At 54.3% G+C, this 25,865-nt stretch overlaps 9 protein-coding genes across 9 annotated transcripts; 3 read left to right on the forward strand and 6 right to left on the reverse strand.

Moving 5' to 3' along the window:
* Positions 1 to 89: 89 nt before the first annotated feature.
* Positions 90 to 1,706, forward strand: K489DRAFT_327181 (P-loop containing nucleoside triphosphate hydrolase protein; the record flags this gene model as incomplete). The annotated part of the gene is made up of 3 exons (XM_033601967.1): positions 90 to 417; positions 482 to 1,096; positions 1,162 to 1,706. 3 exons carry the CDS (start codon positions 90 to 92, stop codon positions 1,704 to 1,706), a joined length of 1,488 nt encoding a protein of 495 aa, XP_033455670.1.
* A 1,002-nt stretch (positions 1,707 to 2,708) lies between these two features.
* K489DRAFT_87183 (uncharacterized protein) lies at positions 2,709 to 5,678 on the reverse strand. The gene has a single exon (XM_033608994.1). It carries the CDS (start codon positions 5,501 to 5,503, stop codon positions 2,864 to 2,866), a length of 2,640 nt encoding a protein of 879 aa, XP_033455671.1. The 5' UTR covers positions 5,504 to 5,678; the 3' UTR covers positions 2,709 to 2,863.
* Positions 5,679 to 9,151: 3,473 nt separating this feature from the next.
* K489DRAFT_384551 (uncharacterized protein) lies at positions 9,152 to 10,937 on the forward strand. Its single transcript, XM_033605882.1, has 2 exons — positions 9,152 to 9,844; positions 10,344 to 10,937. Exons 1-2 carry the CDS (start codon positions 9,478 to 9,480, stop codon positions 10,667 to 10,669), a joined length of 693 nt encoding a protein of 230 aa, XP_033455672.1. The 5' UTR covers positions 9,152 to 9,477; the 3' UTR covers positions 10,670 to 10,937.
* Positions 10,938 to 11,169: 232 nt separating this feature from the next.
* On the reverse strand, positions 11,170 to 13,788 carry K489DRAFT_345838 (putative Tripeptidyl-peptidase I precursor). Its single transcript, XM_033602334.1, has 4 exons — positions 13,020 to 13,788; positions 12,815 to 12,956; positions 12,502 to 12,753; positions 11,170 to 12,444 (listed from the first exon to the last, which is right to left on the reverse strand). Exons 1-4 carry the CDS (start codon positions 13,357 to 13,359, stop codon positions 11,355 to 11,357), a joined length of 1,824 nt encoding a protein of 607 aa, XP_033455673.1. The 5' UTR covers positions 13,360 to 13,788; the 3' UTR covers positions 11,170 to 11,354.
* A 773-nt stretch (positions 13,789 to 14,561) lies between these two features.
* K489DRAFT_384553 (uncharacterized protein) lies at positions 14,562 to 15,355 on the reverse strand. Its single transcript, XM_033605883.1, has one exon. The coding sequence runs from the start codon at positions 15,345 to 15,347 to the stop codon at positions 14,853 to 14,855; it is 495 nt and encodes a 164-aa protein (XP_033455674.1). The 5' UTR covers positions 15,348 to 15,355; the 3' UTR covers positions 14,562 to 14,852.
* A 961-nt stretch (positions 15,356 to 16,316) lies between these two features.
* Positions 16,317 to 17,990, forward strand: K489DRAFT_300485 (uncharacterized protein; the record flags this gene model as incomplete). Its single annotated transcript, XM_033600403.1, has 1 exon — positions 16,317 to 17,990. A coding segment is annotated over one exon (1,674 nt), but the record flags the coding sequence as incomplete, so codon positions are not given.
* A 694-nt stretch (positions 17,991 to 18,684) lies between these two features.
* On the reverse strand, positions 18,685 to 20,196 carry K489DRAFT_413473 (uncharacterized protein; the record flags this gene model as incomplete). The annotated part of the gene is made up of 1 exon (XM_033608043.1): positions 18,685 to 20,196. The coding sequence occupies one exon, from the start codon at positions 20,194 to 20,196 to the stop codon at positions 18,685 to 18,687; it is 1,512 nt and encodes a 503-aa protein (XP_033455676.1).
* A 543-nt stretch (positions 20,197 to 20,739) lies between these two features.
* On the reverse strand, positions 20,740 to 21,676 carry K489DRAFT_384557 (uncharacterized protein). Its single transcript, XM_033605884.1, has 4 exons — positions 21,571 to 21,676; positions 21,414 to 21,479; positions 21,175 to 21,233; positions 20,740 to 21,048 (listed from the first exon to the last, which is right to left on the reverse strand). The coding sequence occupies exons 1-4, from the start codon at positions 21,622 to 21,624 to the stop codon at positions 20,991 to 20,993; spliced, it is 237 nt and encodes a 78-aa protein (XP_033455677.1). The 5' UTR covers positions 21,625 to 21,676; the 3' UTR covers positions 20,740 to 20,990.
* Positions 21,677 to 22,958: 1,282 nt separating this feature from the next.
* On the reverse strand, positions 22,959 to 23,600 carry K489DRAFT_413474 (uncharacterized protein; the record flags this gene model as incomplete). The annotated part of the gene is made up of 1 exon (XM_033608044.1): positions 22,959 to 23,600. The coding sequence occupies one exon, from the start codon at positions 23,598 to 23,600 to the stop codon at positions 22,959 to 22,961; it is 642 nt and encodes a 213-aa protein (XP_033455678.1).
* Positions 23,601 to 25,865: the final 2,265 nt, after the last annotated feature.

Below are 25,865 nucleotides of genomic sequence, written 5' to 3' on the forward strand. Positions count from 1 at the left end.
ATGACTATGCCCCTATCTCAAGCCCTCTAGGAATTATCGGACTGGGTCGCGGTGATGCGTCGATCCAAAGTCAAGTCCACCATTCATCGATGAATCCAGAGCTCGATGGACACAACAATAATATCGACTTGAGACAGCTTAGCATCGAGCCAAGCACGCCACGAACTAGAGGATTAGAAGCCCGACTTGCCGCAATAAAAGCTCGTCGAGAAGGTGACGAGCAAAAGGACCCTGCTTTCAAAGTAGAGAAAAACACTCAGGTCGAGCACAGTCGTGCCTCGCATGAAGCGAATCCAAGACCGCTTGCAAAGGACCAGCTCGTCATAGCTGTGATGGGAGCCACTGGGACTGGCAAATCCACGTTCATCAACAGACTCGCTCCAGAGAAAGTGGAAATTGGTCACAGCCTTACGTCTTGTGGGTTTCTGCCTCAATCACATACTCTACCTCGAAGGTGTGGTGTTAATTCATTGTCTCGCAGGCACAGCGGAGATTCGAGACTACTCATGCTATATCGATGGCAAGATTGTCATTCTCGTCGATACTCCTGGGTTTAACGACACTCACAAGAGCGACGTTGACATCCTGCATGCTTTGGCCGAATGGATGAAAGATGCTGCAGAGGAAGGGGTGTTCTTCTCGGGCATCATTTACCTGTATTCTCTCACCGACGCAAGAATGACTTCAGCCGGAATCACCAATTTGAGGATGTTCAGCAAGCTCTGCGGTCAGGATCATCTTAACAAGGTAGTGTTGGCGACCACCAAAGCGGAAATTACCCCTGATGCGGACGTCGAACTACGCACCTATGATCTGAAGAAGCCTGGTGGATTCTGGGCGCCTTATATCGCAGCCGGGTCAAAAGTTTGCAATCTGGAAAACAGCTTCGCGAGCGCAAAGGCCCTCGTAAAGGAAGTCCTATCACTCAATGAGACTTCATTCATTCCCCGCATCCAGCAAGAGATGATGGACGGTGTCGAGCCAGGTCGCACTGAAGCAGGACAAGAAATTAATGCTCAGATCGAGAAGCTTAGGAAAGTGCATAAACAGGAATTGATGGAATTGCGCAGTGCGTCTGAGCGCGCGGAGCTCAGAAGTATGTCTTCCATGCCTTATCAAAATTTCACGTCTTACTGCCAGACAACTAACATGATGCATCAGATAATATCCGTTTGAAAAGGGAACTATCCTTGCAGAAGCAGAACCTGGAAGAGAAGATCCAGAGAACAAAAGACGAGCAGATCCGCCTCAACGAAACCGAACGCGAACGCTTCGTCAAGCGAATCGAGCAGATGGAAGCCCATCAGGCGCAACTGGAAGCGCAATTCGCAGCCCGGGCGGAGACGGCAGCGCAGATTATGGTTGAAGCGCTGAGAGACGCCCAGCGCTCGGCTGAAGAGCAGAGAGAAGCGCACTCCGATACTCTAGCTCAGATGGAAGCCCAGCATTTAGCTGGGTTGCAAAGAGATGAGCAATACGCCGTCCAAGCGCAGAGGGTAGCCCGAGAGTTGGCCGAGTCACAGCGAAGAGCCAAACACTTAGCTTCGCGGCGGTATAGACCTAGACGCGCAAAGCGGGAGATGAACTACATCAGCACCTGGAGGACTCAGTGGAAGTGCAAAGATTGCAAAAAGGCGAAGACCGGAAAGCGAGGTCGATGGGACTGTCCAGTTTGCGGACATCGATGGGAAAATGAGGTATCATAGTGTAAATGTACGATACGTCAATGGTAAAGGAAGACCGATTGACGAGGACAGATACGAAGTCCGTGAATCAATCAAAGACTATTCCCTGCGGCGATTTGCACTCACAGTGGGGGGCAACTACTCACCGCATTCGATCGTCAAGGATTTGCCAGAATTAAATCATGCCTGCCCAAAGCATTTCCCTTGGAAGCATTGTAGCCGTTCATTCCGTTTACGAGCACTTTCAGAGTGAACCTTACACAGAGGACAAACGTGAGCAGGAAAGAACGCCATGCCCACAGTTCCCATTGCTCTCAACCTGACTATCGACAATCACCGTTGCCGGCTTGGATGGAGCGCTTTCTCTGATTCACGATGCGAGACTTCAACTATAGTAGATTCCGTCAACTCCCATACTATGTACCGTGTCGGGTATGACGATTCCCTGAAATGACCAGAGAGGGCATAACAGCGGGCAAAGGGAATCCGAAATCAAGACGAAAACAGCAGACCGGTGCTTTCAAACACGTGCGAGGTGTCCGAAGATAATAAGCTAATGAGAAGGAAGACATCTATGGGGAGGTGAAGTCAGAGCCGCAGTAACAAGGATGAAACCCCATGTCAAATTCGCACGCGCAAGTATATCCTTGACATCATTCCCCAACCAGCGTCGAATCCGTCCAATGAAACGAACCTCCCACCTCAAACCGCGAGGAGACCAAGGATCGCGTCAATTACAGGAGGAATGTATTGGTATTCGTTTCCGCGAAGGAAGCCGCGAATGTTCGAAAGAGGCCAAAAGCCGAGATGCAACGTCAGCAAATAAAAAGGTAAGAGAGAGCAAGCGAAGATTTCAAGAGGGAAAATAAGTAGTATAACAGAAGAAGAGCAAAGTGGCAATTGGTCCAGGGCAGCCGTGAAGAAGGTAGTATAGTAAGTAAGTAAGTAAGTAAGTAAGTAAGTAGGACAAGAAACACCCAAAAATTCGAGAAAGAGAGGGGAAAAAAATAAAACCAAGGTCCTCGAATCCATCGAATCATACATAGCGGGGGAGGGGGGGGAGTCCTCCAATTCCATTTCATCCAAACTCCGTCTCTATCTGACATCGTCACGTCCATCCATCCCTGCAGAAAGCCCGATCATCCGTCGTCCGCCGATCACGGGAATTCCCAACACGCCTAGGCCCGGGCTCCGCCGGGGGAGTAAGGTTTGTACTGCGAGGCGGTCAATGTCTGCAGGCCATTCGGGGGGTGCGGCGGCGCTGCGACGGTGTCGATCGAGGTCGTCGCGGCGGTGCCGACGACGGAGACGGTGTGGTCGTCGTAGCCGTCGACGCTGCCGTCCGCCGAGGAGTCCGGGCTGTCGCCGCGCTTGCCCCACGCGAACCAGCCGCCGTTGACTTTCTTGGCGGGGTTGGGCGTGGTGACGGTGCTGCTGGGGGCGTGGGAGAGGGCTGGGGAGGGGACGTCCTTTTCGGGGAGGGGCGGGGGCCGCGAGGAGGAGCGCGAACTGGTGTTTGTGTTGCGCTTGGAGGAGCGGGAGGAGGAGGGGCGGGGTTGGTACGCTTTCGGTTGGAGTTGGAGGAGGGATGGGGAGGGGTCGATGGGTTCGACGGCGTCGGGGCTGTAGGCGTTGAAGTGGTCGTCCTCTTCTTCTTCGTCTTCGCGGGTGGCGGTGGGTGGGTCGTGGTGGATGGTGTGGAGGTGGGTGTCGTGTGCGTCGACGGTGTGTTGAGGGATGCGGTCGTCATCTTCGCCGTATAGAGACTGGATCTCATCGGCGGCTTCGATGTCGTGGAGTTCGGAGCGAGAAGAGGGTCGGATGCGGACGGCCTTGATCAGCTGAACGACAGCGGCAGTGAGATTGGAAGCTGCGGCATCGAGCAAGACAACCGGCGAGAGACCATGCGCCGCGGCGTGCTGTTTGGTGGCGGTGATGAGGCTGTTGGCGGTGCCTGTCACGCGAGCTTTGATCTTGGCGACACTCGGCGCTGGATGCTGAGGACCGTCGTTGGGACCCAGCGGTGATGGAGAAGGGGTCGGATAACCGTCAGTCCCGACCGCCGCGGTCAAAGAAGACACGCTGACCACGACATTCTTGACACTGGTAAGCATCTCAGAAGTGCTGTCTCCGCGGGCAACGTGCAACAGCGATTCGACTGCGAGCTGGTATCGAGTCACATCCGTGTCACGAATGAGTCCGCCCTCGGAGATGATTCCTTCCTGTCGGAGCAGACTGCTGTGATCCAGCTCCGTAGACAAGCCGAGACCCATCGTGGAGGCACGCAACGACTTGTTCTGCGCTTTGATTTTCGCATATCGCGAGCGCCATTCGGAATTCTCCTTTTCGAGCTGCTTGACTCGAGTGGCGAGTCGCTCCTCCTGTTCGATCGCCTGATCGTGTTGTCGGCTGAGATCTCGCATCTCTTTGAGATAGTTCGTGGCTTCCAATCGGACTTCGTTCATCATGGTCTCTTGTTTGGCGATTTCTTCCTCGAGAAGTTCCATGCGATCGCCATAGGCAGCCTTTGCGTTATCATCAGCAAGCTTGGCTTGCAGCTCCCGATTGTGTTCTTCGAGCTCCTCGATGCTTCGTCCCGAGCTGCCTTGCCGAAGTTGATCGATCTCACTCTGTAGTTTCTCATTCAAAGCTTGCGCATCCAGGACTTTTTGCTCCAGCTCTTCTCGCAGGCTCGCCCACTGATCTGAATTTCCACCGTCTGATAATTTGGTCTCTAGATCCTCCAACTTCTCCTTGAGCACTGTGATCTCCGCTTCCTGCGCTTCCAATTTCGCTCGGTCTGCAAAGGACCCCCCGGAGTGCGTCCGGTCGTGTGTATAGTCGTCGTCTCCCTCGTCATCCTCAACCATAGTACTCTTGTTCGGCACGATCGTGCTGCTTTGAAAGGTCTTGGGAAGTGGTCTTCCCATCGACCCCGCTTCACTCGGGCGTCGATTGCCAGGGGGCATTCCGGGGCTCCCCGGCGGATAATATGGAGACATGGGTCCGTTCGGGCCCATGCGCGGTCGGCCGTTCTGTCCAAAAGGTGGAGGTGGTCGCATCCCTCCACGGCTCGGGGCTCTTGAGCCACTGCTAGTACTGCTCATGGGACGATCGGCACCTCCCACAAACCGTGGGATCCGTCGTTCGAGTTCGAAAAAGACGTCGGTGGCGAGTTGACGAAAGCGCTCAATCGGGAGAGTCGACAACTTCTGTCGAGCTTGATTGCGTTTTGGGTGGAAGTTTTGCTTGGGTAGCAAGAAGCGAGGTGGATTGTCCAATCGTTGCAGGCGCTCATCCTCGCGGCGTATCAATTCATCGTAGACGTCGGTACTCAATTCCATGAACTGGGTGCTGGAAAGTCGGAGTAGCTTGTCCCGCGCTCTGTTTGGTTTTATTTGACCCTTTTCGTCATGCAGTTGGAGTGATAGATATGACTTGAGCGCCACGTAGTGTCTTGAAAGCGCCTCCTCGCCTTCAGGTCGAATTTGACTGCGGGAGCTGTCTCTGTTCATGGGACCACGACGGCCGTCGGCGGAAAGCATTCCCACGGAGCTGGCGGATGAAGGAGGTCGTTGGCCGCTGCTCGCACCACTTCCGGACGGTCGCGATGAGTCTGAAAAGCTTCCTGGGTGGATGGAAGATGGTGGAGAAGTTCCCGCCGGTCGCGCCGCCTCGTACGGACCGCCGTTGTAAGGAACGTCATCTGGAGTGCCCGGACCAGTTCCACCCATGCTGTTGTAGCGAGAGTCGCTGCCGCTGCTCATCGACAGATGTGATACCGGAGGCGGTCCCGCTCGGGGCATGGACATGGACATGATGGCAGGTCGTGAGTGTGCAGGTTAGAAAGATGGCGGAACCCTGTGGTGTGTACCATACACTGGAGCGGTGTGGCACCAGTTCCTTTTCGCGATGCGTGGTCTGGGTATTCCTAGATTTGATGTGCAGGGGAGGGCGGAAAGACTCTGTGCCGTCGTCGCGTCAAGGAGCGAGCAGTGGTCCGAACTACCTCAGCGGAGAGGTACCGATCGCTGGCGTTGATGAGCACAGATGGGATGGCTGCGATATTACGTCTTCGGCCCGTCTTCACTTCCTTCACGCACAAGTGATGATTATGATTATGGTATTTCGTAGTGTGCTTTGGATTTACTGTCGGTGATGGCGACGTGATGTGTAGTCGGTGCAGATGGTGCAAACTCCCTGTCGCAGTACGATTTCTCCGTGTGAGAGTAGCCGCCGAGTGGTCAGATTGCCTGCGAATGAGTATGAGACCGATACCGCTGCTCTTGCTGTCGCTGCTGCTGCGGCTGCTGCTGCGGCTGTTGTTGTCGCCTTGATCGTCTAGATCTGTATGAGGGTGGTTTGCACGAGAGAATGTGTGGTCCAGAGGATATGGACTGTAGTGGTGATGGCACAAGTGTCACCGGCGGTAATTTGCGCGGACAGGACAGGCGAAGTTGCCGGGCGTACGGACGGGCCAGCAATCAATTTTGGAAATTCTCGCTGGACGACGACAGGATGGAAGGAGTGAGAGTCCGTGTGGGTGTCCGTGTCCAGAACTGTTTGTGCTGAGCGAGAAAAAAAAAGAGCGTGTGTGATGAAAGCAAAGAAGAAACGTGAAGCCGTTTGTCCGTTGGCCTTAGAAAGAAAGTGTGATAGGCGATGCAGTAGGAGAGGATAAGGAAAGATTAACGAGACGCGGGCAGGAATGGATGGGATTGGACGGGTGGAGGAGACAGAGGGAAACGCGCCGCTGCGGGAGCGAGTGGGTGGGCGTCGGAGCGAACTGGTGCTGGTGCTGCTTTTGCTGTTGCTGTTGTTGCTGCTGCTACTGTTGGTGGTGGTGGTGCTGCTGCTGCTGTTAAAACGCCAACACCCACTTGGGCCGGCCGCCAATGGAGGAGTAGGAAATGGGCGCGTCGAGAGCGAGAAGGTGGAGGAGAGGCAGCACTATACTGTAGTAGCAGGAGCAGCACACATAAGGGGGAGGAACACCGCCCCGACAAGGAGAAACAAGACCGGAGACAAAAGGAGACGAGAAGAGAGAATCACGGCGCAGAGAGGGCACCAGGCGAGACCGTATACATATCATCTTCATTCATGGCACAGCTATATCTATCACCATCACGGTCGTCGTTGATGTCGTTGCGCTCAACTTCATCGTAACGACCACCATTCTCCATCATGACCGCCGCTCATCGAGTCGAGGCTGGCGATAAATGAAGATGGCTCTGGAATTACGATATATCAACATTCTCGATCTCCCAGGGCAACATCACGATCCACGATGTATACTTGAAAGGAAGAAGACCATTCCGTGATGATGATGAGAGCGGTGGACTGACCCGACTACCTACCACGGTGAAGGGATAAGGCCGGCTGGAAGGCCAACCACGTCGGCTATATTCAGCGTTGGGTAACCAACTCTCTTCGATTCCTCCTCCAACATGCCAACCCCTTTCTCCCCTCAGTTGTCATAGAAGGACTTGTGGGAAACGTCCACGTTGTGTGCCCATTGTCGCTGCGGGTGCGCGCGCCTCATCAAGTGGCGGCGCGTTCTGAGGCGTGGCAGGCAGAGAGAGGAGACGATGCGGCCCCAACTCCTGGCCGGCCCCATCACGGAGTGCCGGATTTCTCGAGTCTGGCCTCTTCGTCGATATTATTGTCGGACGGATCTTTGGACCAGCACGCACTACCAGCCACTATCAGCCATAGAAATCGTAAGAAGGCTGAGTGACACGCCCAAATCGACAGGCGATCGTGACTAGCACCAACAATACAATGGACGCGTCAACTGTCGGACATTAATTGTTATCATTTGCACATGTGAAAGACCACGATGATGATGACAGAGTGTGCTGCCCCTTTTTTTCCCCGTCAGACACATGTACGCCATCGCGGGAGGGGTCTGGAATTTGTCCTCGACCAATGAACAACCAACAAGACTTCGCCAGGAATATAATGGTACCTGCAGCTCGACTGTGCCACCGGCGCCATCCGCCATCCGTCATCCACTATCCACTATCCATCGTGAATGTCCTCCTGCACGTACTTGAGACAGATGTAGTCCCATCCTATATTTGTCTCCTATTGTGGCACCGAGGAAACTCTCATCCATATGGCGAGCTGGAGCTGACAGCTCGTGCTCCAAGGTCAGAAAGGGCCATGAAAGGATACTTACTGCATCTGCTCGCGAAAACGGATCGTGTGGTCAGCGCGAGAAGTCACTCAATCGCGTCGGGCGCCCAGGATATCAATCTATTCTCGTCGCGTCTTTGCCTCCTGGCCAAGAATTAGCCGCAATCACGACGCGACTCCGGAGCCTGGATTCGAATGCGCGACCAAACTCAAGGCTCATGGATACACACCTCCATACACGGTAGACATTCTCTCTCAAGCATCAAGACAGATGCCGAGGAGGGAGACAGAAATTCCTTGTTCACATGGTCTCTAGAAGGGCTTCCTCAGGCCCCCCAAAAAGGCAACCTAAAACACAATCCACTCCTGTACGCTCAGAAATATAGTACCTAGGCGCCAAAATCGCCAGGATTCCTGCAAGGTAAGATTGCGGTCCGGGGGCATGGGACGAATGAGAGCCCCTGCTAGCCGCGCACCTTGTTCTTTCCTCCCGATGCTTCTCCCTTTCCAACGAAAGACCGTTCGGAAAATCATCTAGGGCCATTCTATACATGTCACTTCTTTCGATGTACTATAACACTGTACAAAGCAGGAGTAATTCTTGCAGTCCCCTCACGTGGAGCCGTCTAGTCCTGCTTCGCGCGAGACACGACAGTACGCGCAGCACGTCCCTCCAGGACTCGAAACATTTCATCCCGAAAGACACGTCTCCAATTAAGAGCGCCGAAAGTCTCTTCCGTGATGTTTCGATGCATTTTGTCTTCATACACGACTCGCGCCAAATGGACAACATATACACACACACATATGTATATGTCCAAGGGACGGCCGCGTTCGGCACATAGCGAGCGGTTTCCATGGACGCAGCGCCGGCATACTCGTTCCCTCATGCAAATATAGATGGCCGTAAATGATATATTTCAGTCCAACTGGCAAGACAGTACCGTGGTTCGCTTGTTGCCCTGGCTGGCTGGCCCTGAGCTCGGCTTCTCGTTCATTAGGCACGCATCAATGAATGGTCCTTCGCTGTTCGTACAATTCTATATTAACATTCTGCCTCACAAAGCTGTGGATAGCAGATGATCGCGTCGACCGATCGGCAGAATGGGCAGGAAACGACGTGTAGATGCGAGTTCCTGTCGTGTCTCACTGTAATCTCGGAGACTCGCAATCAATCAATCAATGGCACAGCATCCACTGACCTCAGATCATATCAAATAATGGATAAAAATGGAAATTGATTCTCTCCAGTGAGAGACATTGTCGTCCGCGATACGACACGAATTGCTTCGATTTCACGACCATCCCCATTATTGTAAAGTGGACAAAATATATTCCAGAGCAAGCTGGCGGCGAATTTTTGGCGGGCGCCCGCCGCCCAGAAACTGCTGCTGCACGTCATGGGCGTTGAGAGAAGATCAGCCGTAGTAACTGCTGTAGCGCAGCCCCGGAACAAAGCTGGAAATCAACCGCTTTCGACCAATGCAGCCCTCCTCCATATAACGCGAAAGCAAACGTTCTTCTACAGGAGACAGGTTCGGAAGCACTGCAAAAAACCCCAACGAACCAAAGGAAAATTTAAAACAAGCGTAAACCAGATCAAAGAAAGAGAAAGAAAAAAGAAATAGAAAAACTGCCCATTTCACGCCCAGCCATGCCAACCTCACCGCTCCCTCCCCAGCAGCGACAACAACAACAGAAACCGTCCCCGACCACCCTGCCCCCCAACGCCCCCTCCCTCGCCTCCCTCAACATTACAGAAGATCCCTACCACCTGCACAGCTGGCCCGAAGTCCTGCTCCTGATCCAACACAACCGCCTCGATGCCTTCCATCGGATCCCCGAGGAGCTGGAGCGGTATCTGATCTACTGCGCGGGGATCCGGAAGCGATATGGGAGCATGATGGACTTCATCGTGAGGGAAAGGTTGAAGTGGGGAGGGGAGGAGGAGGAGCGGCGAGGGGACGAAGGGGAGAAGACAGCGGAGGAGGTGGAAGGGTTTGAGGGGTTCGGGGATGAATGTAAGTTCTGTAATTTCCTTTCTTTTTCTTCATCCTTTCGTTTTTATGGTTGTGGGTTTTCGTCTTCCTCGCTTGTTTCCTCTTTCGTGGACCTTTTTTTTCTTCTTTTTTTCCGGCGATGATAAGCGATGTTGGAGATGACGAGGAAGTGCTGGGAAGGGAAGGAGGAGGCATCAATGAGCGAAAGAGTTCGCTCTCATGACGTCTTATCTTTCGAGGACTTCAGTATCTCGAATTCTCCAACACCCAACAGGGAAGGAAATGCTGTAATCGATTTCGATTCTGGTCTCGATTTGGGGGGGGGCAGGAAGGAAATCCCTTTCCAATCCCAACTGTCCCCAACTTCGCATTTCATCGTCTGCTTTTTCCCTCCCCTTTTCCCTGCCCTCAAGAACAGGGAGCACGTAACACCCGACCCCCCATCCGTTCCCTCATATCTCCCCCGCCCTCCCGGAACCACTATTCTAACCACCTCCTCCTCTCCCTTCTCCGAGCATAGCGAGCTACAAGATCCTCCCCAACGACTGGCCGTACGCGCTGGACCCACGGATAACGCACCTGGTGGTCTGGACGAAACGCAGCATCCCGGACGACCCGGCCAGTCCGATCGGCGACATCGACCCGCAGGCACGCCGCACGATCACGGCGTTTGTGCGGGAGAAATTCCTGCCGGCGGTGGGAAACGATCCGGACAGGCTGGTCTGGTTCCGGAACTGGGCGGCGATCAAGAGCGTGCATGCCGTCGAGCATATCCATGTCCTGCTCTTTGGCGTGGAGGAGGGGTTTGTGGAGAGGGTTACAGGGGAGAAAATCAAGGGGCGGTGAAAAGGGGAGTGAGTGGAGTGTTAGGCTCCGTCCCGGGAATGGGAGGATGGGGAGATCTTTGGCGGGGATCGAAGGGTTCTGTGACTGATGGAAGGAGCGATCTCATTCGAGGAAGAGATTTCGACGCTCCAAATGGTAAAATGTTGGGATTCGTCCGACCGTGAAAGACTTTCCTTTTGTAATTAGACGCTACAAACATTGGCGGCGGCAAAGGTAGCGATAGATAGAGGCAGCGAAGGATGTCATATGACAGAGACGATGTGTTGTTCTCAAGGTCGAGGATATCGTGGACGCCTTCATGTCGCGAGATGCAATCGTGATGGTCTTATTTCCCTCGATGTCGAGATGAGCATGCCACGAGTGCGGGGGGGGGCCACAAGTCATCGTGGCTTGTGACAAGAAGAGCCAAATATTTCGGCGATGATGATGTTCGAGAGCGGTAGAAAGCTCACAGCGCGAACATAGCACATAGCAGCAGGAAGGACTTAGTGAAAAAAACAGATCAGAGTCTATCATTCCGTAGGGTCGTAAGATCATGATATCATAAAAAGGCGGAACCATCATAAGAATGTTCCGAGAAGAAGTAGAAGAAGAACAAGGAACCCTCGAGGGTTCCAGAGCCGGCCATATCACGGCTCATCTATCAAATTAATCCCAAATTCCACCGTCGTCGAATTTCCCCATCCTACGCCTCAAATTCGATCGCTGTCCGCTTGCCCTTCGAACTTCCGCTCGCGGACAAAGCCAGCGGTAAAAGCTTCGAGTAATCGGGTGTACCGTGGCCGGTGACAGGGTCCCATCCCGTGACCGCCGACCAGCCGGCGTTGGGGACATACGGAGTTGGAAGACCGGAGTACTGGTCGCGGCCGGTGCAGCCGGTAGATTTACCGTTGGTGATATCGACCAAGCCCTTGTAGCCGGCAGAGTAGATCCACGGGTTCAGGAAGCCGAGTGGAGGTTTGCCCGCCTGAAGACGGTTCGCGTTGAGGAGCGAGATGATGCCGGCGAAAGCGGGCGCCGAGGCGCTGGTGCCGCTGAGTTGGGCTTCGGTCTGCTTGTCGATGACGTGGAAGTTGCTGGACTGCGCGGCGACGTCGGGGAAGCCGCGGCCGGTGCGGTTGTAGAGGCCGGCCCAGGTGTTGCCGAGTTGGTTGAGGTAGCCGCTGACGGCGGCGTTTTGCCAGGTCGGGCGCGCCCAGGTGTCGCTGAAACCGCCGGAGCTGAAGCCGATGGCGCGCTCGGGGGCGGTGCTGTAGGTACCACCGACGGCGGTCACATACGGGCAAGAGGCGGGAAAGATGGGGAGGAAACGGGTGGTGTTCTTGCCGTCGTTGGTCTGGCAGGCTGCACCACAGCCGGTATCACCCGAGGAGAACAAGACGGAAACGCCGCGAGCGCCAAGCTGGCCGAAGAGGTTGCACACGTTGAGGCGGTAGCTCAAGGGGACGGATTGTTCGTCTTCTCCGTAGGAGGTCGAGAGGGTGTGGGGAAGCTGGTTATCGGGGAGAGCGAGCATGTAGTTGAGGAAATCTAGGTACGGCTCGTTGCCGCTGTTGGACGCGTCAGGCTGATCCAAGTCAGGGATCAATGGTCCTCGGCCAGGGGTAGAGTAAGCGGTCATCTTCACAGGAGCGCCAAGAGCAAGCAAGTACTGAGCGTCGAGGTTGGCTTCGCCACTGTCGGCTTGAGATGATTGATCGAAGGTACCGCCGTTGATGCTGACGGTGTTGAAACTTTGACCATTGGCATAAGGAGCATACTCGGCTTCAAATGCTCTGAGAGGTGCGAATGTTAGCAATTGTATATGCACGTCACTCATCAGAACAGCTTACTTGAGATCATTGAAGCGAGGCACCTGCTCCAAGAAATTGTTGAAGGCCATAAAGCCGGTTGCGCCGGTACCATTGACCGGGTTGGTGGGAACCTTGTAGAGAGTTCGCAAGCAGGAGGGAGTGATGGAAGTCTTGCAGTTGACGGCATCGGTAAGTTCACCAACTTGACCAAGGATAGACTTGCTGAAGTAGGTAGTACGCTGGGCACGGATCTGACCGAAGCGAGTGGTAGGTTGAATCATATCCACGAGACTGGATCATTATCAGTCAGATGATGAGCCCAATTTCGACGTGATTATTGGTTGATACATACCCATGCAGATTCTCAGGGATGGAATAGTGTAGCGTGCGAATTCTCTTCACGCCAGCGTCATTTTTGTAGGTGCCGAACTCGGTGTCCATCATCTTCTCGGCAACGGTGACGTTGGGAGCAACAAAGTTGATCCATTCGCCATCTAGGGAAAGGGACTGTCAGTATCGCGATTCTCATCAGAACACGATCACGTGAGGGTACATACCATCTTCGATCGCCTCTGGACTGACGCCCGCATCAGTCAGCCAGCTCATGACTGCGGCAGTGGCATCCGCCGCAGGTCGCAGCATAGCCTTGAGTTGATCGCGCTTGAGGTGTTGACCATATCTCGCGTGGCCAGGAGTGGAGATGTCGGACAGAGTCTGTTCAAAGAGGCCTTGGTTGGGCTGTGTCATGGCGATGCGGAAGAAGATGGGTGTGGAAGGGTCGGGGTGACCGGCAGCGGCCCATCCCTCTGGCACTTCCCGGAGAGAGTCGAGCTGGACGGCAGCGGCGTCAATGACGCTGGCCGCCGCGATTGCGAAGAGTACTGTGCTGGAACGCATCTTCGTGTGTCACGTGTGCGAATGCGATGAGGTGAGGAAGAGGAAGAGGAGGAGGTCCCGTGAGAAGATGCAGCAGCCCCGAGCGATCGTGATGGAACGGCAAGAGAATAGAGAACGAGAGTGTCGTCAAAGGTCATGCAAGAAAGACAACGGTCGTGCTCGTGGCATTGACTTTATATCTTGTGAATGATAGTGGTAGACATGCGGACCGACCATGAGATACTCCGTTGATACTCAGGATGTGCCGTCCAGGGTGTTTGGGACTAGCCTCGCTCGTGCCTGCCTCTTTCTGATTGGAAGGAGATGCGATGAGCAGTGATGAGCGAAGCCAAGCGTAGTCCCGTTCGAGACAAGCGACCGATTAGCAGTAGCGGCGCTGTGCATCTATATGATGGCGATCATTCTGGTGGCCGAACCGCTAGAACATGTCATTATCATTCTTTGAGGCTAGTCGAAAGATAACATCAGAGAGGAGCGAGGTCTGTGAGTGGATCTTTCCCCGCCGTATGTTGCAGACGGCCCCGGGCATGAACGATGTCACCTTGAGACAGATTGGCGGGAAGGGCAGGATTCAAGGTTTCTCCCAGCCCGCGCCACAACCACCACCGACCGGCCAGAGATTATCCACGAAAACGTTGGATGGGATCAAGCCCAGACAACGGTGAACGAGAATACAGTAGGGCAATACTCCGTACTGTGATAATCCTCAGACATTGCACGGAAACCTACTGAACATGTTATTCCACACGAACAATAACAATACTGCAATCATCCCATGTCCAGGAACATGTTTCTTTGTACTGGACAATTTAACCATATATCCGGGGGCATCGTGTCAGTCTAATAATGATCACATTACACAGCGCAAGTTTGCAGATCTCTTGCCGATCTTAGCTCACGCGACCGGCGCTTAACCGCAATAGGCAGCTGGAGGATTTTCGCCGCAATGCGACAGCCCATCTGCTATCACCTACAATTGGACCGTACAACTGAGACTATAATGAGTTGGTGATTGTGCATTACCATTTTGGTGTCGCAAATGCTGGACAGCCTTCGGGGCAGAGGAGATAAGATCTTGGCGGTTTCGCTTGGTTCTTGCTTGATTGGATCAAGCTGGATCCTACACGAATGATGTCCGCACTCTCTCTGTGGTGCACGTACTGTATCTCTGCTCGCGGACCGGCTAGGGACGCACTCCCGAACATCAAGACGTTGTGGTGTTTTGGCTGGACGAGGTTGTTTGCGCACCGGGTGTGCAGCTGGAGATTTTTCCAGAACACATCTTGAACGTGAGCAATCCGAAACAGCCGGTCTTCGCTCTACAGAATCAACCACCAGTGGCAACGCCGGTCCGAGAGAAAGGAGAGTGGTTCATGAACGAGCGAAGACGTCAAACGCCACGGCGAGGCTTGACCTGCACAGCCAGCCACATTGATACACAGACCTCGTATTGCGACAAAACCAGCATATCATGGATCATCATCCACCTCCCGTTACATAATTAGCATGGAGAGCTTATCATTGTTCTTGGCAGCAGGAATGAAGCTCTCGACAAGCTTCAACATATCTCCACCATTTGAGCTTGGAGGAGGCCGCCACCGGATGAACTCCCCTTTCCAGCTTCGAAAGGCCTGGCTTGAGATATGGAACGGCGGAGGGGGGCTTGACATGACGGTGCTGTCGACTGTTGAACAGTCATGCCACAATTCAACGGGCGAGTCTTTGCTGTACCAGACTGAGAGACATGCAGTGAGTGCTTCCTGCAAGCCTTGCCCATGCGATATGCTTATGTCATGAACTTGACGAGGATTTGAACGACTCTCGCTGTGGTGGGTTTGATGTCGGCATGATTGACGTGGGCAATTGACTTGGTGGAAGTGTTCTTCACATGACTCGCGTGATCGAGGGCTTGTCATCAACCCAAACCCTAACCCTAGTCTCCCGCATCTCATCCCGATCCCTGCAGATTGTTGTCCGTCTCGCTCCATCTCATCCTGGAACGATATGCATGTAATGTAAAAGGCGCCAATATATGTGCTTATTGAAATCGAGTACTATTTCTTTTCTTCTCTTTCCTTCTTCGAGCAATCACTTCGAGATCGCGTCCTGCGCAGGTGACATTGGCATGTGGTAGTGTTTCTGGAGGAGGAGGCGGATCCAGCCTCGGCCTCCACCCGTTGTTCAGCAGCAAGGAGACCTAAGCTCGTACCAGCATCGTTCCAGTTTGTCGTTCAATGCAATTTTCTCTACGGATCCATTCACAGTACATATCTACATTCATCTTCAGCATCACGACTTCACGATAATACATTCCCTGCCATGAGGGCCCATAATATCTTGAAATTCTAAGGCGTACGGGCACGCAATAATATAATTCCAGCCACCGTCACGCAAAACGATCTACAGCATCTACCGTCTAATCCGGCTGCATTTTCTATCACAATCGAGCGAAAGTCATCCCTTGATTTCAACCCGACATGGATTACTCCGCCGACGTCGATATCGTCGGTTTCACAGGGTTCCCGCTCTCGACATTGTTCGCTTTATCATGGACGACGATAACCGTGTTCTGGTCGATCTTCACACCGCCTCACAAGACCTTCGCTGCAAGGGTCCTCTTGTTCCAGCCGGCCTGGTTACTACGCGGTTATCTCGGGGATGCCAGCGTCATACAAGACTTGACACTATTCCTCGTCTTACATAGCGTCTACAGCTTCATCACGGGAAGTTGGACATTCGTCGCACCGGGAGCCTTCCGAGATTCCATCGCGCTGAAATTGGACGCTGATGCCTTGCAGACATATTTCCGCCTCGGGACCCTGCTGGGAGTATGCTGTATCTTGGCCGGTGTCGGTGTGGTGCGCGGACAGCAGTTGAGCTCGCAGGAGACGAGGAGCCTGCATTTGGTGGAGCAGAAAATTGATGAGTCGATTCTGCCGCCTTTGCTCATCCGCAGCCGAACAGCCCATTCACGGATGTTTCCCAAAAAACATTCCTTCTCGTATTCCTATTTATATGTCGGAATTCCAATTGGAATCAAGGGCCGCATTGGAAATGTATTGTCGGTGGACAGTCCTAGCCCGGCGTGGTTTGACATTCGCTCGGCGGACTATCTCGATCGAAGCACTTCCCAGCAGACTCTAGGAGAGAAGCTGAAACAATATTTGCAAACGCAGGGAGTCGATGAACGGGACTATGAATTTGCATATCTGGTTACGGCACCGCGGTTCTTGGGCTACAGCTTTAACCCCGTCTCGTTCTGGTACCTTTACGACGAAGACACCAACCTCAAATATATGGTTCTGGAGGTGAACAACACGTTTGACGAGCGACGTATGTATCTTCTGAAGGCCGGACGAGGAGCAGCAGCTCTCGATGACTTCGACGTGGGGGAAACAAAGGGCGACCAATCCTCAACCAAGACGGTCGTCTTCACCAACAGCTGGTCCAAGGACTTCCATGTATCACCCTTCAACAGCCGCAACGGCTCCTACTCCCTCCGCGCCGTCGACCCTCTAGCATCCCTCGAACGCACCGGCCGCGTCCAAATCGACAATACGATCGTGCTGAAATCCTCCGAAAACCACCCGAAGATCATCGCCCGCGTCTTCTCCACCGACGCGCCCCTCGAACCGACCACCATAACCGCCCTCCAACTGTCCCGGTTCATCGCGACATGGTGGTGGGTCGGTCTGGCCACACTCCCCCGAATCCTCTGGGAAGCGCAGAAGCTCTTCTTCCGACGGAAACTCGAAATCTTCTACCGACCGGAAGTCACCAGCAGCAGCATCGGGCGACCCTACACAGACGAAGAATGGGATCTGGAAGAATTCTTCCGCGCCTTCCTGATCCACACCGTCGAGACCTCCCGCGAACCGCTCCGCGTCATCTACGAGCCCGCGCACAACGCCCACCGCGAGATCGTCCTCTACAGCCCGACATACTCCACCTCCCTCTCCTCTTCTTCCTCCTCCTCTTCCCCCAGCAACAATAAATCCCGCCACAACAACAACAACGCCAACAACAACCAACCCAAACCCTCCCGCGCCCACGTCCTGGACCACACCCTCACGATCAAAATCCTCACCCCGGCCTTCTACACCCGCCTCCTGCACCACCCCAGCATCGGCTCCGCCTTCGAAGCCGAAGGGTCGTCGCCCGCCACGCACGAGAAAGCCCGCACGGCGCTCTTCAGCAGCGGCGGCGGCGGCGGCCCGGGGCCGCAGAGCATGGAGATATTCCTCCGCGCGGTCCGCGACGCGGACGTCCAGCTCCAACTCCGTCACCCGCGCACGGGCTGGCTGGAGAGTCTCCGGTGGGGGATCCTGAAGGGCTTGAGATGCCCGCCCGCGAAGCCGGCGTATCCTCGGCCCGAGGAGGAGGAGGAGGGAGAGGAGGACGAAGCGGATGTCGCCTCTGCTGCTGCTGCTGCTGCCGCCGCCGCTTCCGGCGATGTCGCTCCTGCCCCCCCGTCGTTCTCCGAACTCGACCGTTTCATGCAACACTCCCCCGGCAATCTCGACGCTAGCTCCCGGAAGGCCTACCTCAGCCTCGCGACGAAGCTGTTCCTCGCCGAGCGCTACGCCGGCGGCCTGCCCGCCGTCATCGACCTGCTCGACGCCCTCCTGCGCGGGGTGCTCCTGCTGGCGGCGATGCTCCTCTGCGACGCCGTCGACGTCTGGGATCCCCTGCGCCCGAACCGGAGGGAGTGGATCGCGGAGGGCGCCTGGAGGGATGATCGGTGGAGGGTCGCCGGCGTGGTCGGGCTGGCGGCCAATGCGGTGCATCTGTGGAGGGGGATGAAGGGTTGAGGGGGTTTCGAGGGGGGATGTGTGGTAGCTTTTGGCAAAGAGACAGATGGGGGGAGAGAGAAAGAACGAGCAAAACTTTGTGTATGGAGTTTTGTTTGTGGGGGAATTGTTTGGAGAAGGAGGGAAGATCTGGGAGGAGGAAGATCGCTAGTGTGTGCGTGTGTGTTTTGGACAAAGGTGAGAAGGAGACAGAGAGAGAGAGATACCCTCGTGTTCTAGAATTTTTTGAAGGAAAGCAAAGATGATAAATCATAATTGGTTGCGGGAATTCTTCAGAAGAAAAGCTATCTGATCTCGTGTTCTCCTGTTGGTGATCCTAGCCATTCACCAACATAGTAGGCGGTTCTCCACGGTTGGTGGTGGGAACAGCTCTCAGGAAGCAATCGATCATTCCCATCGCCTTTGAGCATAGTACTTTCCATCAGCACAGATAAATCCTCCTCATTGGTTCGAACTTGTGAGAAATGTCCCCGTCCTTCCACCTTCCCCCCTTTTCGTCCACGGTATCATCTTCTCATCGCTTCGCCTTCCTTCTCCGCTTCACGGCTCCCACGACATCCGGAGCACTCTGCTGGATCGAAGAGCGGGTCCGGCGGCGATGCGGAGGACGCTGTCCGACCAAATTAGTGAGTTCACGCTTCCAGCGGGCCTCATTGGATGACGACCCCCTTTGAGACGAGGGAAGTTCCCGAGGGAGAGGAGTGCCGTTCTTGGACGGCGGTGGTGGAGCAGGAGCTTGAATAGAGGAAGCGGTTGGGAGCGGAGATGTTGTTGGATCTCTGAGAGGTTCCGGTGATGCGCCGTCGGTTGTCTGGTCTGCAACGACTTGTGAGGTCATGGTCGTGTCTGAATCATCGACTTGGGCAACGCTGTCGTGTCGTGGACGAGACTTCGGCGATTGAAGGACATCGACGGGCCCGGTTGTGTGCGATGGGAGTGGACTCGTCTCTTCTAGGTCCTTCTTGTCCTTGATCGCAAAATTGTCGGCAGATTCGCTTTTGAGCAATTCTTGCATTGTGAGTTGACAATCAAACCCGGATATCGTCGTCAAGGATGAGCGTCTCCGGATTTGCTTCGATGCTGGTGACGACATTGGCCAGTAGATCGATTCATTCATGCCCGAACGTCGCGTCATCTTCATTCTCTTGGCTGCTCGTGGTTGAGATTCTGCAGAAGACGGTGGTGTTTCTGGGTTGTCAGTGCCTTGGTCTGTGCGATCAGTCGGCAGAGGAGTGCTGAAGTGGAAATCGGCGTTCTTCTCCTGTGTGTTGTCATTCATGTGGTGATCATCGTTCACGATAGACGAGTGTCGACTACTCAAACTCTGCAGAGTAGTCGGCAATTCAGTAGATTCGTTGACTGTCTCATTCGAAGGTGATATGACCGCTGACTCCAGCGCGTCTTCGTCATCAGAAGCGAGATCATTGCTGTTATGCTTTTCCTCGTCATCCGCGGCTGATGATGTCCCGAACACGGCCTCTACTGTGATCACATTATCAGCCTGATCAATCTCGATGTCGTTGTCAGTGTCACGCGCGTTTTCAATATCGGGAACAAGTTCATCGCTATCGGGTCTTCCGCCATCATCGGCATATGGTGATTTCCGAGCCGGGGCCTCTGAAGTGATCACTTCACCAACCGGATCGACCTCAATGCGAGTGTCGGTATCGTGTGCGTCTTCGTCATCAGAAGCGAGGTGATCGCCATTGTTTCCGCCGCCATGATGGGCAATCGACGACATCCAGATCGAGGTCTCTGCTCCCATCACATCATCAGCCTGATCGACCTCGATATGGTCTTCAGTGTCATGCTGAGTGTTGGTTTCAAGCCGATTGTGGTTCCCACGCTGATGTTCAATCTCAGTGTGAGTGTCGACCCGGCCAACCGTGGGTAGTGAATGGGGCGATGGCAACAACAGCGGCGGCGATGAAAAGAAGTCCTCGATCGCAGAAAGACCTTCTTCATGGACCAGAGGCGTGAACTGCCATTCACTGGTGCTGTCGGTCGTCGGCGGGTCTTCTGACATGTTCTATTCGGTTTTCGATGGTTAATGTCCCATATCGAGGTTGAAAGTGAGTAGCGATGCCAGAGGATGGATCGATGTAACTCGTTGCAGCTCACGAGGTGCGGATATGCCCGGGTATGTGATGAGCTGTATAGGCTGTTGTGAATGTACGCTTCGTTGATTTGTGAGGGTTGTGGAATAGTCGATGTTTGCGTGTATGAATGAATGTGTTCTAGTATGGAAGAGGTGATCCGGTGAGGATGTCAGACACTGGGCAAATCACCTTAAGCTTGTTGGGTGGGAAACTTGTGTTGTGACGGGAGTTTTTCCACCCATTTCGATAGGAATTGTTAGAGACATGAGCGAGCAAGTGAATGGAGCCAAATTGCTAGTAGGGTCCTCGCTTTTGTTCTTCACTTGCTTGTACCAGCCTGATGCGCGTTTCACCTTTGCGCCCACCTGTATGTATGCCTATCCGGATGTTCTAGGGGAAGGGCGTGCGACCAGCTTGTCAGCGACGGAAATTGGCAAACAGGACACCTCTCATGGTCGTGAAGACGCCCTCCATTCGTTCATCGATTAGTTTGTATTATTACCAGGATGTATCGATTTCCTCCCCTCATTCAATGTGTATCATTACCAAGATTCTCCCTTCTCTGGGCGGCGTCAATCAATGCCTGCAGATCCTCTCTTGACCACGCAAAAAACCATTAATCCTCCTCGAGCGCGCCTCCTCGGTTCGTCCCTTCTCGCAACCAGCCAAACCTTCTCCTCCTCCTCATCTTAGTTGTCCCTGTGCAGACATCAAGACAGTGCTAAAAGGGTATCGCATCACTGATTGCCCCCGACGAATCTGCCGGAAAGCCCAGAGTCCTGGAAAGCATATGACCGTCAGCAACCACAATTCCATTGTCATTCCGTGCAAATCCTCCAGATGTCGGCGCAATCAAGACAAGCGAGCGAGCAGAGAAACCAGGAGGCAAACGAGAGGAAACTCACTTCTTTCCCGCCTCGGTCGCACAACATCCGCACAACAACGCCGCGGGCCAACAGACAACCTGTGCAATCCACACCGTCAGCAAAAGCGGAGATCCTTCCCTGTATCGTTTGTTTTCCCCAATGCCTCGCTTCTCTTCTCTTCCTGGTCCGGCCTTCGTCCGCGCATATAGAAGCAACGCATTCCCCGGATAGGAAACTCCGTTCCATCAGGAGGAGGAGTGATCGAGAACGCGACTCACCGCCAAACAGACACCGACGACGAACCCCAGCGTCGGTCCGACGATCTTGACGTGGCAGGGGTTTTGCTAAGGCAGAGAGAGAAAGAGAGGATCAGCTAGGCTCGTCCGTGCGAGAGAGAGAGAGAGAACTCCCAAAGATTGGGAGAGATCGGCTTACGTTAGTCCCGCACTGGATGCAGATGGGGAAGAAACCGATGCCGCAGTCCGCCATTTTTCTTCTGGGATTTCTTCTCGCGCGAGGGAGGACGAGGATGAGGCGGGAGTGGGATTCGACGTGAGAGAGATACTGCGAGGATGGGACGAGGTCGCGCGCGCACAAGAGACGTGGAGGGAGGGAAGCGTGGTTTCGAGGATTGGGATCTGCTAGTTATGTAGAACACCGCGCGCGAGTTGAGATGAGTAGCTCGTGGGTATATACCTATGGACAGTACTCTAGCTAAGCGGTTGACGAACTATTCTATTGCATGTGCATATATTGATGGGCAGACGAGGCGATGACGACACCGGCTTCAATCTTTCCCAATTAAAATAAAACCCGCTATTGCGCGGCTTCCTCTTTCTCTCTCACCGTGTGTATTGCGGCCTTTGCCCGGCTTCCTTTCTCACTCGCTCGCCCGCACATCTCCAAGCAACAGTTCAATGATCAATGATGAATTGCAAACGGCAATAACAAACGACCAGAGGAAATCCAGAGAGTACAAAGTCGGAGAACCTCCTCCTCTCCATCAGTAGCAATAGACATGATCGTGTAATTGTGATCTCATCATCGCCCATGGTCCACTTCCTCCACGACGACCACGATGCACGGCGGCGGCGGCCCGAGGTTTGAGTTTCTTTGGGCGCGCGCGCCGGCGGGGAGATCACCGATCGCATGTTCACACACCCACACCCACCTACAACCCTTCGCATCTCGGCATGTATAGATGATGACAGGCTGCTTGCTGGCTGTGGACTTCTTTTTTTTTTTAATATTTTTCTTTAAATATGTATTTCGTCTTGTTGTCACATGCTCGCGGTGAAAAGCGGTGATTTACCTACTAGTGGCAGTGGGAAGTCGTCCCGCTCATTGAATGAATGCCAACAGCGGCCAGCGGTGAGGATGTGGTGGTTTGACCAGGATCCGTGATGAGACCGTCACGCCAACACTGCCGAATTCAAACGACGTGAGGATTGATTCATACAGGTCGATCCGATATGTAGTAGTAGTAGCAGTAGCAGAAGTACTTCCTCCGAGAGAGAAGGTGGAACAGAACATCTCCCCGCGTGCCAAGATGCCAGATCCCCGTTCCTCCCTGCCTTTAGGGAAAGAGGAGACTGGATGAAAGAAACCAAAAACCAAAAACCAAAACATCAACGCCATCGCTCGCTGAAACCCATCCCTGCGGTTGATTGAACCCCAAAGCAAAGAAAAAGCCACATCACGACTTCCTCCGGCGGCCGTGATCAGAGGAAGGAATAGTCCGGAGGCACTCGATTCCGCAATCCATATCTCTTCGGGACTCGAGAGGAGAAGAAAAGTTAAAAAAAAGCAGAAACGAAGCATCGTCACGCGAACCGCACGCTGCTCTCCACGGGTCTGCCGCCGCCGTTCACATTCGCCGTCGCGGGTGAGTAGTCCGGCGGTTTCAGGCCCGCGTGATCCCTCGAGAGCGTCTGCAATGGAATCGCCGGGCCCTGCTGCGTCGTCGTCGTCGCCGGTGTCGCCGCCGCCGTCGTCTCCGACACGCCACCCTGCTGCGTTTTGGGAATATAAGGCGGCGGGGCCTCTCCGTGCTCATTCAGCCCTTCCTCCATATTCCTCTGGCCAGCACCGTTGTCCATCCGCCAGCGACCCTGCCAGTAGCGGCGGCGGGTGTGTGCGCCGTCCCAGGGTGCTTGTTGTTGGCCGTCGACCATGCGGGCGGGGCCGTGGCCGGCGGGGACGACCCCGCCGTGGTAGCGGTTGGTCAGGATGTTCTGCTTCTTGCGTTTGATGTAGAAGTACAGCGCCAAGCCCAGCGCGCAGAGCACCAGCGCGATGCTGACGAAGTAGTAGCTCTGGTAGCTGCCGGCCCAGGTCCCGGTCGGGTAGGCGGCGCCGTCGGAGGCGAGGGTGGTGTCTTGGGCGGAGACGGTGGAGGCGGATAGGAGGAGGAGGAGGAAGAAGAAGGGGGATGGCTGGAGCTGAGGTGTTCTTCGGCGTGACATGCTGCTGGTCGTGAGATGTCGTGATCGCCCCATGGTGCAGGACTGTGCGCGTGTCCGCTCACCCCGGGCGCGAGGGTGGCGATGGAGAGGGTGGAGGCGGAGGAGTAGATCGAGAGACGGGAGGTTAGATGAGGATGTTTGTGTGTTTCCAGGTCAGATGGAGATGATGATTGGAGATGGCCGTGGTCGTTGAAAGGTCGTCGTTCTTGTCGTCACAGGTGCTGTGAAATGAGCGATGTGAGATTGATAAGGAAGGTGGGAGCGATGACCTGCGGCGGGAAAGTTCGACAGGCGGCAGGTCGATCGCCGAGAGGCAAAAAAGTCCGAAGTAGCTCCACCACCAATACCGATGCAGAAGGCACGGAGTACCGCTAGATCATGCCCAAAAGTTGTCTGATGGATGATATCCGCGACCGCAAGAGTCACGAGCTCACACTCCCCGAACAACAGACTCCACAATGACGACCGCACCAAAAAGCAGGTACAAGACAATGACTGCAGGACCTAGTGTTGGAAAAGCGCCACGGAGATCTCTCTATATCTCGGTGGCGTACGGGGGTTATATGTTTAGCCTTAGGGGCAGAGAACGACGGGTCCCAGCCACAAAAGGCTTTGAAGGGGAAAAAAAAGATAACCAACGGCTTCATCAATGGTTCGGATGGACGGTACCTAGGTAGGATGTGAGACTGCAGAATCGCTAGGTTCAGAAAGACTTGACTCACACTGGACACTGCACACTGTACACGCATACAATATCGACTGATCGATACATACATACATACATACAGCGCAGCGCATCATTCTTTCCCAGTTTCGGCCGCGTCCGTCGAGGTCTGTTCTCTCCACCATCGTCGTTGTCATCGTCACGTATTTCCGTCGTGCACAGAGACCTGGGAATCGTGGCGGTCGAAGCGCATCGCATTCCTTTCCTCACCTGCGACGCCATCGTGGTTGGCAGAGAGAGGAACCTCACCCAGAGGCCGACCTTTAGCTCTGGCACCCGTCTATTCTCCCACCCAGTAATTCATAATTTCACCTCTCGTAGAACAAAAAAAGTCCTCTCTTTGAACGGCACAATGGACACCTGAATACATCCATCTCCCAAGAACCTCATCCAACAACATTCCGCACGATGACTATACTAACAGTCCCACTGGACGCGGAGGCTAACACGCGGAGAAATTGGCTGAGACCCAGACTTAAGGGCAAGCCCGACGCCCTCGAGACGCCTCTCCGCCCCGCGCTGGCGGCAGCCGTGAATTTGGTGGAGTAGAGATGCGATCGAGGCCTGGATCGGCCATTTGCGTGCATGATGAGTGCAGGACATATGCAGCAGGAAGGTGCGTGTCGGGGTGCAGATTCGACCACATATGCGTACGCGCTCTCTCGGCTCTGGTTTGGTGCACGCATACAATCGATGAGCAGGAAGGAGGATTGGGAAACAAATCTATATGATGTGGAAACGCCAATCCTCGTCACGGCAATGTCTCAGATATGCTCCCGACATTGTTGCCATCGGTGGACTGAGGCCTACGGGTGCGCTGGCGTTTTCCGGGTTTAACCCATCAATTTCTATCGGTGTTGCACCTCCAAGGTTGTGATCACGACGTGGTTGGATTTGTTGTAGTCTTTCACCGCTTGACGATCAACTGAACTCCTGATGACCACGCGATCTCCGCCGCTGAACGAGAATATCCCAACATGCTCGTGGAGTACAAGAGTGAGGTGGACCTGTGGTCGACACCCACCTGCCAAAGAATGCCCATCGCGGCCGCGCTTGACAAATCTCGCGCGTGGTCTCGGGGAGCGTCCCGCTTTTTCGCCGGCAGATGCGAGAAGAGAAGAGAAGAGAAGAGAAGCCGACAGCCGAAATGTCGTGCTGGGTCGGTGTTCCTCGGAGGAGGGCGGGGTCCGGAAACCTTTCCTCGCCAGACGGCTCCTCCTTCACTTCTGTGCAAGAGGGATGAGTTGGAAGGGAGATGGGACGAGAAGCGATGAGAATATACGCACGCGATTTGGTGAGATGTTGACCATTCATTCTATGAAGTTCGTCGGGTTGGGAGAACGAGTCCTATATTACTGTATCATCTCCATTGATGGCTTGGTGGCTGGCTCTCTTCTTCACGGCTGCACCAGAGACGAACACGTGCGTGGATGGACATGTGGACAAGTTTGGCGGCAGCTGGGCGAAAGAAACCCCCCACCTGCAATGCATGCACCCCGACGTTCCAACATTTCCATCAAATCCACCCGTGGACCCCATCA

The sequence above is a fragment of the Dissoconium aciculare genome (genome assembly GCF_010015565.1).
Source record: "Dissoconium aciculare CBS 342.82 unplaced genomic scaffold K489scaffold_16, whole genome shotgun sequence".
NCBI lineage: Eukaryota > Fungi > Ascomycota > Dothideomycetes > Mycosphaerellales > Dissoconiaceae > Dissoconium > Dissoconium aciculare.

Bases quoted from the DNA above. Each gene is read 5' to 3' on its own strand.
- K489DRAFT_87183 (XM_033608994.1), bottom strand. From the start codon at position 5,503: ATGTCCATGTCCATGCCCCGAGCGGGACCGCCTCCGGTATCACATCTG.
- K489DRAFT_384551 (XM_033605882.1), top strand. From the start codon at position 9,478: ATGCCAACCTCACCGCTCCCTCCCCAGCAGCGACAACAACAACAGAAA. The intron at 9,845-10,343 runs GTAAGTTCTGTA...CTCCGAGCATAG, and splicing joins TGAGGGGTTCGGGGATGAAT to CGAGCTACAAGATCCTCCCC.
- K489DRAFT_345838 (XM_033602334.1), bottom strand. From the start codon at position 13,359: ATGCGTTCCAGCACAGTACTCTTCGCAATCGCGGCGGCCAGCGTCATT. The intron at 12,754-12,814 runs GTATGTATCAAC...ATAATGATCCAG, and splicing joins ATCCCTGAGAATCTGCATGG to TCTCGTGGATATGATTCAAC. The intron at 12,445-12,501 runs GTAAGCTGTTCT...CGCACCTCTCAG, and splicing joins CCTCGCTTCAATGATCTCAA to AGCATTTGAAGCCGAGTATG.
- K489DRAFT_384553 (XM_033605883.1), bottom strand. From the start codon at position 15,347: ATGGAGCGAGACGGACAACAATCTGCAGGGATCGGGATGAGATGCGGG.
- K489DRAFT_384557 (XM_033605884.1), bottom strand. From the start codon at position 21,624: ATGGCGGACTGCGGCATCGGTTTCTTCCCCATCTGCATCCAGTGCGGG. The intron at 21,234-21,413 runs GTGAGTCGCGTT...TGGATTGCACAG, and splicing joins TCGTCGGTGTCTGTTTGGCG to GTTGTCTGTTGGCCCGCGGC. The intron at 21,049-21,174 runs GTGAGTTTCCTC...TATGCTTTCCAG, and splicing joins GCGACCGAGGCGGGAAAGAA to GACTCTGGGCTTTCCGGCAG.